The sequence below is a fragment of the Motacilla alba genome, chromosome 1A (assembly GCF_015832195.1).
Source record: "Motacilla alba alba isolate MOTALB_02 chromosome 1A, Motacilla_alba_V1.0_pri, whole genome shotgun sequence".
Classification (NCBI taxonomy): Eukaryota; Metazoa; Chordata; class Aves; order Passeriformes; family Motacillidae; genus Motacilla; species Motacilla alba.
In genome coordinates this window covers 69,943,186-69,956,918 of record NC_052031.1, presented here as the reverse complement: position 1 = coordinate 69,956,918, position 13,733 = coordinate 69,943,186, and the positions used below count along the sequence as shown (strand labels likewise).

General features: G+C 37.6%; 1 protein-coding gene across 1 annotated transcript in view; it reads left to right on the top strand.

The window, feature by feature from the left end:
- The window catches only part of PLCZ1 (phospholipase C zeta 1), a 46,573-nt gene that overhangs the window by 25,150 nt on the left and 7,690 nt on the right, over window positions 1–13,733 (top strand). The window contains exons 9-10 of the mRNA XM_038154935.1: window positions 1,853–1,969; window positions 11,498–11,670. Of these exons, the coding sequence (XP_038010863.1) occupies window positions 1,853–1,969; window positions 11,498–11,670 (290 nt within the window). The remainder of the gene's footprint in view (window positions 1–1,852; window positions 1,970–11,497; window positions 11,671–13,733) is intronic.

The following is a 13,733-nucleotide window of genomic DNA, read 5'->3' as shown; positions in this document are numbered from 1 at the left end:
ATGTCTGCCTTTTGATTCATTGTTTTCTGCATCAAATCATTTAGGAGTTTCAGTCACTACTTGAAAAAGCGTGGAATAAATTTCACTCCTCCCTATTGTATTTGTGGGGTGCCCCAATGAAGGAAGGAATGATCAAACTGACTCCATGTTCTCAGAAGGCTAATTTATTATTTTATGATATTATATTATATTAAAGAATGCTATACTAAACTATACTAAAGAATACTAAAGGATACTTACAGAAGGCTGAAAAGATAATAATGAAAACTCGTGACTCCCTCCAGAGCCCTGACACAGCTTAGCCCAGCTGGCCATTGAGTTAAAATAACTCACAGCAGAAACTCAATGAAACAATCACCTGTTGGATAAACAATCTCCAACCACATTCCAAAGCAGTAAAACACACAGGAGAAGCAAATGAGATGATTATTGTTTTCCTTTTTCTCCGAGGCTTCTCAGCTTCCCAAGAGAAAAATCCTGGGCAAAGGGATTTTTCAGAAAATAGAAACGTGACACCTCCCCCTTCCCCCTTCCCAAAATCTGGGCTGAGAAAGTGGAGTTGGCTTGGCAGTCCCCTGGCTTTGGTGAGAGCTGCAGATAAGAGTCCTCATGAAAGGGATGGATGAAGCCCAGAGCAGACAGTTTGCTCCACTGGAGCACACCTTTCATCCCAGCCAAGCTGGATTATTCCGAACTCATTCTGGCTTGGAGCGTCTCCATTTGGTGCAGGCAGAACAGTGCAGCCTCTGCCTGTTCTAACTCCAGCTGCCTGCCCAGGGCTCTGGGGGGATGTGGAGAGCAGAGATCACCGACTGTGACAATGACAATGACGCCTGCCACATGCCCATTCACTCGGGGCCAGCCCTGCTGCCACCCACCCACTTTGTGGAGGTGCTTCAGTGCCTGGTGAGGTGAATGATGCTGAACGGCATCAAAAAGTAGGATTTTCCAGCCATCCACAGAGAGTCCTCTCTGTTCCTCTGGCACTCTAGGGAATATAAAAGTATTCTATAAACTCCACCCCCCCTCAAAAAAACCACCCTCGAACAGCAAACCAAACCAAAATCAACCAAACAAAAACCTTAAACAAACAAAAAATGATGAGATGAGAGGAGAATGGAATAGATCAGAGAGATGACCCTGGATATGTAGATTTTTGCTGAATAATTAAGAAGGAATGGTGTAGATAGAAGTCATCTTAAGCTTCCCATCTGTGTAGTCTATGCCTACATATGAGAAAGGAGGGAACACAGCCAGCAGAAGGAAAAACAATGTTCATGAATAGTTAACATTTTCTGAGCTTACATAAGAATAATTTAAGTGGCTTTTAAAAGTATGCTCCTCCCTGGTCTCAATATTATTTAGTAATTTTATTTAAATCTCCTAACAGCAAACAAGCCAAGATCATCTAGAGATTTGTTTTGGTTTTTTTTTTTTTTTTCATTTTGAGCTGCTATAGAATGAGAAAACTTTTTGCAGTTTCCTGTTCTGTGTCAGTTTTCCATGAGAACACAGTGGGCTTTAGAAATCCTATAATTACACTGTAAAAAGGTGAAGAAACAGAATATTTCAGTGAAGGAGTGATTTTTGGTAAATGAACTTCTTACAAAAGTCTGCACTATATACAGAAATACTATCAGATTCAAATACACAGAAAATATTAAGGTTTCAAAACAAGATTTTAGGCGTAGCTCACAGTGGTCCATGTATTAATGTTAAAATAGAATATATTGATATAATATTGTGTATAAAAATTGCTGGATCAAATGACTGCATTTTTATTATTTATTCCAATAAGACCTCTTTAATAACAAAGGTTTTCTTACCAAGATTTTATCCTTTTGTTTATCAGCTAAACAGTTTGTTTCACATACTACAAGATTTATTACAAGAATTTACCCCAGGGGAGCAAGAGCGAGCTCTTCAAATTATAATCCTCAAGAGTTCTGGAATTTAGGGTGCCAAATGGGTACGTATCCTTGCAGAGACTATTGCATTCTAGGCTTTACAAATACAAGAGTTTCTTGCTTCCTATAGTATTTTGGTGTTATATAGGTTGCATATTTCCCCCCTAGTGGCATTATTTCAGTTTTTTGTTATATAAAATTTTCCTTCAATCCACATCTCCCATCAGTTTTTCATCCCTGGTAATTGTAAATATCGCTTTGTGTTGAATAGCTGTCTCTTATCCCAGATATTCAATTTATTGTATTTTATTAATTTCTTAAAAAACGTTTTGAATTGGATATTAAGCAAAGCGTTAATTCAGCATTTTTAAGCTTCCATTAATCAGCCATGGAAGTTTCTTCTGAAGAGTCCCTGGGTTTTCAGTGGTTTTCTGTGACTTGAGTAGCACAGGTGCAGGAGATGTGAGCACAGCCATTGACAGTTGTGCCAAAAATCCCCAGAACAAGATATGCTACACAAGGAAACACAAACATTCCTGGTCAGCACCACACCCAGGTCCAGCTGGGAGCTGCTGAGGACCTCCAGTCTTTATAGAAATGCAACATACATTTAGCATCTTAATTCCCAGTGCAAAACATATTAGTTTCCTTAGCAACAAAATAACGATAACTTCTGCTTCTCTTCATTGCAAGTTATTACTTTGAATTTGTTAAAAATAAGCATGGCATGACTTCTGTACCCAGCAGGCTTTGAAAAACCTCTTACCTGTAAACGTTTTGTCCTTTTTAATGGCCTTAGAGACAATTTTACCTTCATCTCTTTGTTCTTCACTTTGAAAGATTCTCGTTACAGAATATTTTTCTATGTCTGCCTGCTACATCTTCTTCTGCCCTAGGTAAAGTAGAGCAGAATAGTTGGTTTTGGTTTTGTTTTTGTTTTTTTGTACCTACAAATATATTCTGTCTTTGAGTCTTGGCCAAGGCCACCTGAGGGAGGCTGTGTGGTGAGCAGGGCACTTTGCTGTAGGCTCCTGGTTTTGAGGTGAAAGGTTTGGATTCACCTTGTTATGCTAAAATACACACTCATCCAAGGACAGGCAGAGGTTTCACTCTGCCTGTAGGGCCCTGGAGCTTATGTCACCCTCGTTCCAGGCTTCCTTTTCCACCTGGTTCCTTTCTCAGCTCCCCATATATCTTCTGTGACAAGTTACCTTCTCCACCCTGACTGTTACAGTGGGGTAGAGTTTTACATAACTCCACAAGGACTACAAAAATTACTACTGAGTATAAATTTTACTTGTTTCTGTGTCCTTATAAATGCTTATTTGCAGTACAGATTTGGGCTTGGGCTGGACTATCCAAGTATCTTCTCATTACCACACTGTGTGGAATTGGTTTGATTATGTTCTGTCCTTGTGGTTCATCCACACTTAGTGTAATTTCTGGGTTATTTACCTGGGGTGCTGCATTCTCTGTATGCTATCATTGCTATCTACACTTACATTGCCATTAAAAACTAGCAAGTTTGTTTCATGCTTTGAGGAAGCACTAGCCAGAGGTCCTTAATTTAAAATTGAACTAATCTCCCAGTCTTATCATAATGCAATTTACCAGTTTTCTTTCTGGCCTGTAAATCTCCACACTTACCTCTGCAAAGAATATCCATTTGTTAGATCACAGACAGGGCTGAAGTCTTTCAAAATTACGACACTGATTGTTTACTCAGGGTATACTTTAATGAGAAGTCATTCTAAACATTAGTATGCAAAACATATGACTTTTGGTGCATAGGGGGTTTGGGCCCCTTCCTGAAGAATTAAAAATATGCAGGAAGTGGTTAGATCTGCCCTCTTGGTCACTTCATTTGCATCTTCACTTAAAAACCCTTCATTTTTCACATGGGAATAAGCTGATTAAAAACAATTCTCCACATACATTATTTCCAAGCTATGTTAGATCTATTCTTAATTCCCTGATCTGCTTCAGATAAATGTTTGGCAGAAATATAGCTGCTCTCCACAATGCAACTCCCAAAGTGAGTGTATCAGTGAATCTTCTGCTGATGGCCTTCCACTGATTTAACACAGAGTTTTGATTTTTTTATGTCTGTCCCATGTCTCTATAATTCACACACCCTCCCTGTCTCCCTGCATTTGTATTTTACACCCCATGAACAAAAGTGATCCCTCCAGATCCCTTCTACCACTTCCCTAAAACTCTTCAAAGGACTCCTAGGTTTCTCCTATACCACCTATTCCCCTTCTTACTTCCCTTCTTCTCCCCACACCTGCAAATTTGCCTCCAAGTTCCTTTAACATCCATAACTTTTTCTGTCTGGGCAAAGAAAATATATTAGGTTTTGTTCAAACCTACATATAATACTGCCTGCCAGGCCTCTGCATCTTGTAATTATGAGAATTGAGTTATTCCTTCACTTCCCTTTAGTGATGGACCCAAAACAGTCTCTCTCCTGTACCTTGCCAGCAATTTTCTCTAAATTGCTTGGAACATATTAACTTGGAGCAGGCTGGCACTCAGCTAAAGCAAGATGAAATGGTCCAACAGGCTCAAGATTTGTTGGGGCTGAGGACAAGACATGTAATTGTGTAAACCTAATTTCCAGAGGAAGGCAAGTAAGAAAGCTCACTGAAAAGTACAGAGTTTCCACAAAATAGCTTTTTGGATATCGCTGTGCACTCCCTTCCATTTTCTGAAAATGCAGACTCATAAGAACAGGAGGTTTTGTGAAAAAAACCCCCACTTTTCATAGTCTGTGAAAATTAGTATGCCTTCTGCATACAACTGCAGTGAGGCACTGGAACGAACTGGTTTGGTGTATCCATGTCTCCTTTTTCTTTAGTAAATAAAATGAAATGAAAAGATTTATGCAGGGAAAGAAAATTCAAGACAGTTATTTAAATAAACTGATAGCAGTTGTTTTATATCAACTGAGAAAAACAACAAAAAATCTGAAACAAAACAGAGCCTCAGTGAAAATAAAAAAAAAGACTTAAATATCCTTTTGAATATGGCATTTGCATGCAGTAGGAAATGTTATAAATGTATCAAAGCACTCTACAGGAATGACCAAAACATGTCATTAGTTACAGGAGAAAGCCCCTGTGTGGCAGGTACAGAATTTTGTTTCAGAAGATCCCATACACGCTTTTTGGAGTGTGCATAAAATTTGTATGCTGCTGTGAAAATTGTACTTGGATGATGGGGTTTTTTCTTACTGTAGGTTTTGGTTTGGCCTGTGACACTGAAATGCAGCTTGGCAATTTTGTCACATCTGTTTTGTGGCTCAATCTTGTGTGGAATAATATGACAAAATATGGTAAAAAATAAAGCACGAAAAGAGGAGTGATAAAGAGCTCTGTGACCAGTTCTGATTTTAACCTCTGAAGCAACCAAGGGAAAAGAAACCAACTAATTTTGGTACGCCTCACCTGTGCAAATCAAAATGGCTCAGATCGGACCCTGCTTGGGTGCTGTGTCAATAACTATATTATTGCTGTCTTCTACTGGCTTTAATAGTCTAAATGCCTCCTTAGGAAGTGAAAACTAGAGGACTAACTTGGTTTTTTTTAATGTTGTCCCTTGAACTTCACTGATTTGATCTTTACTAAGAGTGAGGTGGTGAAGCTAATTCAAGTGTAGACATCTACAAGATCCATCCACAAGATAGGTGGGAGAAGATGATTCTACATATGAAGCTCCCCAGATGTACCCAGCTTTCCTTTGGAATGGTTCCAAAGGCTGGGAGTCATTTTGGATGAAGGTTTCATGTTTCTTCTGCAGAAATGTGTCTGCTGCCAGGTTCATGAAAAAGCTCTCGGGCTACTCTATAGCCTGCTTCTTTTTGGGCAGCTTTTGGTGTGTGTAATAGATACTGGAATTTTACTTAAAAGCAAAGAAACATTGAAATTCCATTTTATCAGTTTTTCCAGCTGTCTTCACTGCAGACAACCAATAGAGTAGTAAATAATTTATGTGCAGCCTAATAAATTTTAAAAGAAGATGGAAAAAAAAAATTGCAGGAACCCAATTGTTTCTGAAGTCCTTGCAGATCTTTTTCTAAAACCTGGCAGTGATTCAGACTAAAATAGGAAAGGGAAATTGATAATATTGACTGTTCTGCCAAGAATAACAAATTAAACAAATTTTTAAAAATTATTTTGGAAAATTTTCAGATGTAAAATTGGTCAAATGACAAGCAAAAGATGCTCAGACTTACACTAAAGTGTGACTTTCAGACTGACACATTAATTCGATAGCAAAAATCAGTTTAGATTTTTAGATCTGATAATTTATCAGAAATGCTTCAGGTACTTTTCCAATGAGAACCTCACAAGAGAGGATCCCTACTTAAACCCTTTGCAGATACACTTGGACAATGGATGACTCTTAATTACCTGACATCTTTTTTATCCAGTAGAACCACTTGTAATTAAGTAGGAACAATGTCAGCAATTATGAACTGTATGACTGAATTCTTCACATTGCTTTTGACAGTATCTTTGGAGCCACAGTATTAAACTGGCCCAAAGACAATACAAAAAAGCCATTATGAGCATGTTATGTCACAGTACTGCATTTATTCAGTTCTCAGCAGAGCAGTCCCTCTTCCTCCCCTCACATTGTAAGTCATAAATCAGGCTTCTGTAGAATAAAAACAACCATTTCAAAATATGGAAGTGAAAAATAAAGCCAGAAATTATCATTAAGCTTAATAAAATTCGGAGTCTGTTAGGGGAGGGAAAAAAATAACAGTTTGACTGCCTTTTTTTTTTTGCAAGAAGTGAGGTGAGACATTGCATGCCAAAATTTATACTGTCCATAGAAGATTGCTCTGTTGTAAGGGATTCAATCATTGTCTACTTTTTTTTTCTGGTAGAAAAAAAAATTGGTTTTTTCTTTATTTTTGATGAGGTAGACCAAAGTTCTTGTTCATAAAGTTTGTGTGGGGTCTCACCTATTCACAGGTTTACTCTCTTTCACCTTGAAGCCTTTCCCCCTTGTGCTGTCATGCCCTTGTAAATATTCTCATTCCATCTTTCTTGGACTTCTGAGATATTTCTGTAAATTTGGGCAGTGATGGATTGAGTGCAGCTGTGACCTGCATGTGAGAAGAAAGCCTAGACAGCCCATGCCCAGCCTGGAGTGCTGCTGTGGCATGAAAGCAGTGTCCTCAAATCCAAGCACATTGATCATCTCCTAGCCAATGGCAGCATTCCAGAGCTTTGGGATTCAGGCCTGTTTTCAATAGTATTTCCCAGGCTCTGTGGAATTCAGTTCAGATTTTGAATATCTAAGGCATAGATTTTTTTGTTGCATTCATTGTGAGTGGCCCACTTTAAGAACACAGACAAGGGGAAAGAGCTGAGAGGAAGGCAACAAGGCTGATAAAGTGTGATCTATTATATCTCTTTAGATTCAAATGAGTGAGGTGAATCATGGAGATAGGAACATTGGCACTGAGTGCTTTTTTGCATATGATATTTTTTCAAATGGCATAAAATTCATACATTTTGAGATGCATTTTTAAATGGCATAAAATGCAATTAAGTAACTCATTTTAAGAAAAATTGGTGATAAATGTGTCCTTATGCATTTTAAAATCTTCCCATTTGAATGGGAAAATACATTAAACCTTATGGTTGTAATACAGCTAATAGAACCAGGAAGCAAAGAAAAAAAATACAGTTTAAAAGTCCCACTAGGAATCTTAATAAGAGGCAGGATAACAGACAAAAGATGTGCAGTTTTCCTCAAATGCCTTCAAATCATAGTCACAGTGCTCATTTTGGTTTTACAAAGCTTTTGCTTTTAATCTATAAGTCAATTACGTCTTGAATGGTGGTGCTTTTGGAAGGTGCTGCATATGAATATTTAGAATGTTGTTAGTTCTGCAGTTGGTGGTGGGCCTGACTTCAGTTAACTGCTTGTGATACAGAGATTTGGGGACAAAAATAGTATTGCTCTGTGTATTATGGAATGGCTCACCTTTTTTGGAGCCAGGCTATTTCCTACCTTTCTTTTGCTATATGAAGTTATTTACATCTGGGATAGCCATGGCAGCTGTGGTGCTTTGCAAGATGATTTCTGTATGAAATACTCTGATCTGAAGGGGACTTAGCCTCATGGTTCTAGGAATACTTAAATCCATTTCAGGTGCAGGAATCACACTGAGGAATTCCTTTGCTCAGGTTGTTCCCCAAGCCCAGGTTCTGCTGTGCTGCTTTGATTTTGAGTCAATATTAAAAGGCTTTTTGTGCTTAATGAAAGGACTGAGGAAAAAGTTTAGTGTACACAGTGTTAAACTTCAGATGCCTTCACTTCCCCATGAAAACCATACATCAAGATTATGTACTGCTCAGATGGTTTCACTGCAAGCTCATTTGGGCTTCTTTCCAAAAGAAACTGTCAGTTTAAATCTCTCTTCATACATGCATTAAATTTATACTGTTTCATAAAACAACAGTACAAAGGATGTTATTGACAGTTCTGCTCTTGAATTCAGCAAAGCTAAAATGAAACACTGGGTAGAAATTCAGGGTTGTTTGCAGAAAGACGTTGTTCAGCCCATGCTGCTAGGCATAGCTTTTAGTTTATGATCCTTGCCATTTCTCAAGAAGTGTTAGGGCTATAACTGCACCTGATTAAAAAGACAAACTGTGCATCAATGCACCATAAAGCAGTGCCCTGGGAGGCCCCAAGCAGCTATGAACCCTGTGAACAGTTTTAGTAGAGGTTTGTGTCTCAGACAATACGACAAAAAAATCTCACATTTGCTTAATCACCTTAAAACTTGCAATACAAAGAAACCAGCAGGTAAATTAAAACTACTGTTCCATATGTTTTTAACTTATTCTAAGGTCAAATTAAATTAAGTGAAAACACAGCGCTGATGTTTGAAGGTATGAATCCATAATAACATTGCCCTTCACTCGTGTTGCAAAAGTAATTTTCCTAATATGATAAAATACAGAGTATTCTCATTTGCTTGTTGCTGTTGTTACATCAGATTTTCCTGCTTAGTAGCCTATAAAGCTTGGTAAATTTAGCAGTAGTCTCATTATGTGCAATCATGTAATTTGGTTCATCATGTGGAAGCTGCTATTTGAAGCTGACTGTTCAATGTGCCTAATTTCAGTTGCACTTATAAACCCACGTATTCTGAAATTGTGGCCCAGGAATCACCTGAGGACTGAGAGGTCCTGGGTTGTCTGTGGTTCAGACTTTCAGGGTCCTCTTGTTGCATCCTCTGCACAGCTTTCTTCAGTGCATTAAAATATGATAAGCATCATAGAGCACCAAATCTGGGGCTGTTTCTGGATGATGTGCTGGGTCATAAAAAGCAAACTGTGAACTACATACCAAAACCATACCCAGAAAATACTTACCCTGTTAAAAAAGGCAATGGTGTGCAAAGGACAATATGAACACTCTGAAGTTTGATTTCTGTTGTTAAAGGTAAAACAGATTTCTTGTGTATATTAATACAAAATCATCTACATTAACACTTAGTTCAAAGCAGGAGTGCATGTCATGTTTTGCTCTTTCAGGGCTTTGTTTGTTTGTTTGGGGTTTTTCTAGACAAGGTTTCCAGTTGCTCCTACTTGCTGCATGTTGGTTCATGATGCAGAGCAATCTTAGCTAGCACAGATGGGATTCCTGTCAGATTAAATAGATGATGCACTCTGGGAGCACTTCATGTATTCCACCCATTAATTGGTTTTGAGACTATGGAGCCAGGCTCGAGCCCTTTAGAAGTAACCCCACCAAAAACATGTGCAGTGCAAATATCAGGGCCATTGTACCAGCTGCTTCATTCCTATTTGTGTTGTTTGCTACAGACCATTTTAAAAAGATCATCAAAGCAGTGAAGGAACAAATAATTTTTGCATGAAAACAATTTTGTGTGTTTTCCACCTGTGATAAGGATTTTTGCATTATGTCAAATGTTCATTCTACATTCATATTATCTCATAGGAACAGGTAATAATGTCCTCTTCATGAATCATTATCAGGAGTCACTTGAACTGCTTAAAGTCTTTTTCATTCCTACCAAACCACTGGTTTAAGTAAATGACTTCTTATCATTCTCTGTTTAACACATGCCACAGGTTCATAATGCCACAATCCATTGCTGATTTGACTTCTGCATTTTCTATTTTGAACATGACAGGAAGCTCCAATGTACTGGAATAGGGGAAAATTTCATTAAACAGGTCTATTTCAATGTTGGCTTTATCTCATGAATTACAATATCCTGTTGATGAGAAATGTGATATTTTATTATTGGTGCTGCAGCATAGCAAAAATGTTTTGAACTGCCAAGGAAAGGAAAATCTGTCAGGCGTATTCTTGCAATAATCACCAGTACTGGAGGATTAAACTCCAAGAGAATGTGTGCTCACATAAATTTAAGAACACTCTTTAAATTGCTTCTAGTTCTATAAACTTATATTGCATTTTCACTGGGTAGACTAACAGTAAACTAAAGCTTAATCTTCAGGTTTTGTGATGAATTCTGCACCATAACTAAGGTTAGATACAATCCTGTGGTTTTGACTTCTGCACCAGAAGTGTGTTAGCAGGTTTGGAGTGCAGGGTCTTGCTGCTGTAGAGAAACTAGGATGTGAATTCAGTTCTCATGGAGAAAAAAGGATGTCTCATTTCATATTCTCCAAGGTCTAATTTAGAAAGAAAAGGGAAAACAGATTTAGCAATGTAAAAATATCTATATGGTAATTCTTAAAATGGGGTGCAGTTCTAAATACTGCACTGCTTTTGTGCAGAAATAATTAATTATTCAGTATGGAGATTTTGGAAGGGATTTTAAATGAGTTAGAGATGGGATTTCTGAGTTGCTTTTGATGATGTGATTTATTGTTCTTATCTTCTATGTAGATAGGAAGGGGGAGTTCGGCTCACATCTTTATGGTTTAGAAAATTACAAGACTCCTAGTTACAAGACCTTTAAAGGATCTGTTGATTAATAAAGCACCGTTAATAAGGATATTTATGTTTTTGACCTAATGCTTAAATATTTCATCTTATGGACTCATGTTACAGTGTCAACTGTAGGGTTTCTTAGTCAATCATGTTATGACACATAAACTTACAGTACAGCATTCTAAACTCCTTGTTTACCTCTGTAATTACTTTTATTTTTTCTATATCTTAACCTCTAAAACTCTAAACTTTCTTCTTCTTAATTTGATGTGTTTCTGCTTTAAACTGTAAATCCACATTCTCACTTCTAGCACTTAAATTTGAAAACTTTTTCCAAGGTCTCAAATTGAATCCTGTGTTTAATTCTAAGCTTTGGTTTACAGGCCCAAAGTTCTGAGAATTCCTTACATTTCAGATTCCAACGATTGAGTATCACTTAATTTAAGGGAGATAACAGGGTCTTACCTATGAATTGAGAGATATAGATACCTTAAGTTCATTTGCTTTTTTAAAAGTATTTGTTTTATAAAATGTTATCAAACCTAATTTGATAACGAAAATTTGATAATTTTGATAACGAAAATTTGATAACATTGATAACGAAAATCCATATGGATCTAATTTTGCAGTGGCCTTAAACTTCCAAACACCGGGCACACACATGGAATTGCAAGATGGAAAATTCCAGGACAATGGTGGTTGTGGCTATGTGCTGAAACCTGCATTCTTGAGGGATCCCAATACCACGTTTACACCCCGAAATGTGGGAGCACACAGCAGACCAATGTCTCTGTCAATAAGGGTAAGACTACTGAAGTGTTGCTTTGTTCCATAAAATGGGAAAAAAACCTCTATCTAGTTCAGATACAATTGTTATCTATTTTTTTTTCCATTTTATTCTCATTCCTGTTTGCTGGGAATAAATGTTTTCAACAAGAAAGGTAAAACTCTCATATAGGATCAACTGCTGCTTGGGTGCTTTCCAATCTGTAGCTCACTTATGTTTGCTAAAAATATGTAAGAGTTCAGAGCCTCTAAGTGTCTGTAAAAATACAGGATTTTTCCTGATGCTGTATAAAGAAATATGAATAATGGAGCTGACAAATGGACCAGTTAATTGTGCTTGTGGAAACTGAACTGAAAACACAGAAATCAAATGTGCACTTTGGGTGTTATTTCCTTCAATATCAATAATACCACGTGTACTATTATAATGCTAATTGAGAAATGGAAATTTTTAAAGATAAGATAGGAAGCTTTAGGCTTCTTTTAAGTCTCATTATCTTCCTATGCATATATTAAAGGCTATTTATAATCCTAAAATGGTATAAATAAGTGTGAAAGGAGGGATGAATTAATAAATCTTTGAATTATTTCTACTTCTCCTAAATTATAATGTGATTTACATCCCAAAAGTACTAGAAATATATGTCATTTACAAATAAATGGTTAGAAAAGCCCTTTTATTTGAGATCAAGGAGATTTGTTATAATTGTTCACTAATTAGAAAATTCCCTTTTCCCAATCAAAAAGTAATATTTCTAAATACACAGAATACCACTGGCATAAATGCTATTTAATTAGCATATAATTAGTGTGTAATTGCTATTTTGTTTCTTTCAGAGTAATAAATAGTGGAGATAAAACAATAGTTAGTGACAATTATAGAATACTTACATAATGCACGCACCTAATCAAGAACACTTTAGTGTCCTGACAGTGAAGCATACCAATTGTGAAAAGACATTGCTGGATGATTTCAGGCAGCCAGGCAAATACATCACTTATTTTAGCCCTAATTTGGACGAAGCTGGAATTTGGATGAGGAGAAACCTTGAATTGTAATGCAGGAGACAGACAAAATCATTGTCAATGCAAAGGAAGCGTCTGAGCTTGGAAGGAGCTGGAGAAGAGAAAGGCAGTGTTTTAGACTGAGGAATTTAGGCTGAGACTTACAGGCTGGTAGAGGAGCTATGGCATCCCACTGGCTGAGGCACTGAAGGGCACAGAGAGCCCCATTCACTCTCAGCAGCAAAACCCAGGAAATGGTGGTGGAAGACAAAAGGAATTGGGACCAGGAGTCAAAGGAAAAGCAGCTTCTGCTGGAAAAGTTACCAACTAGATGAATGGAGAAATGGCTTAACAGAAAGGAAAGATATAAAACATCTAGGGGGCAAATCTCTGAGAATGAATGAATGAATGAACAGAAAAGTCACATAGGGCCTGATTTTACTGAATTTATTATCCTCAATCTGATGTGCCACAATTCCCATCGAGGGGCATGGAGCTTTTGAAGTACAGAGATATTCAAGGTGCTTCATAAAGAGTCTTCTCAGCCTCACAATTTTTACACCTCTCTGCATCACCTTGGATCTCAAGAATGGATTGGATTTATGGATTTGGGTGATAGTGTGCTTAAAAGAACTCACTCTTTTCCCACCCCAGGGGAGACTTTGGCTCTAGCAGTGGGTGATGCAGGCCTTGGCAAAAGCGCTTAGGACATGGCAAAGAATCTCCCAGGTTCTCAGTGGGCAGCCCATCAGGGATTGCAAAGCTTTCTGGTGAAGGCAGCAGCTATTCCCTAGGAAGAAGGCATCAGTGTTTGTCAAGCCACTGCTCTTCAATATTTCAGACTAGAACTTCTCTTGGAGCAAGGTGTTACAGAAAATACCTAAGCAAAACGTGGAATTTGTGGGTTTTGATTGTTTGGGTGGTTGACAGGGGAATAAGAAACTCTTATGATACTTAGTCCTGAGACCAGGATCAGGGGTCATATCTTGCAGCTGTGTTTTCAGGCTTGTGTATCTCTCTTAATACATTTCATACAGTGATTTCTAAAAAGCTGATTACTGCACAGATGTTTAC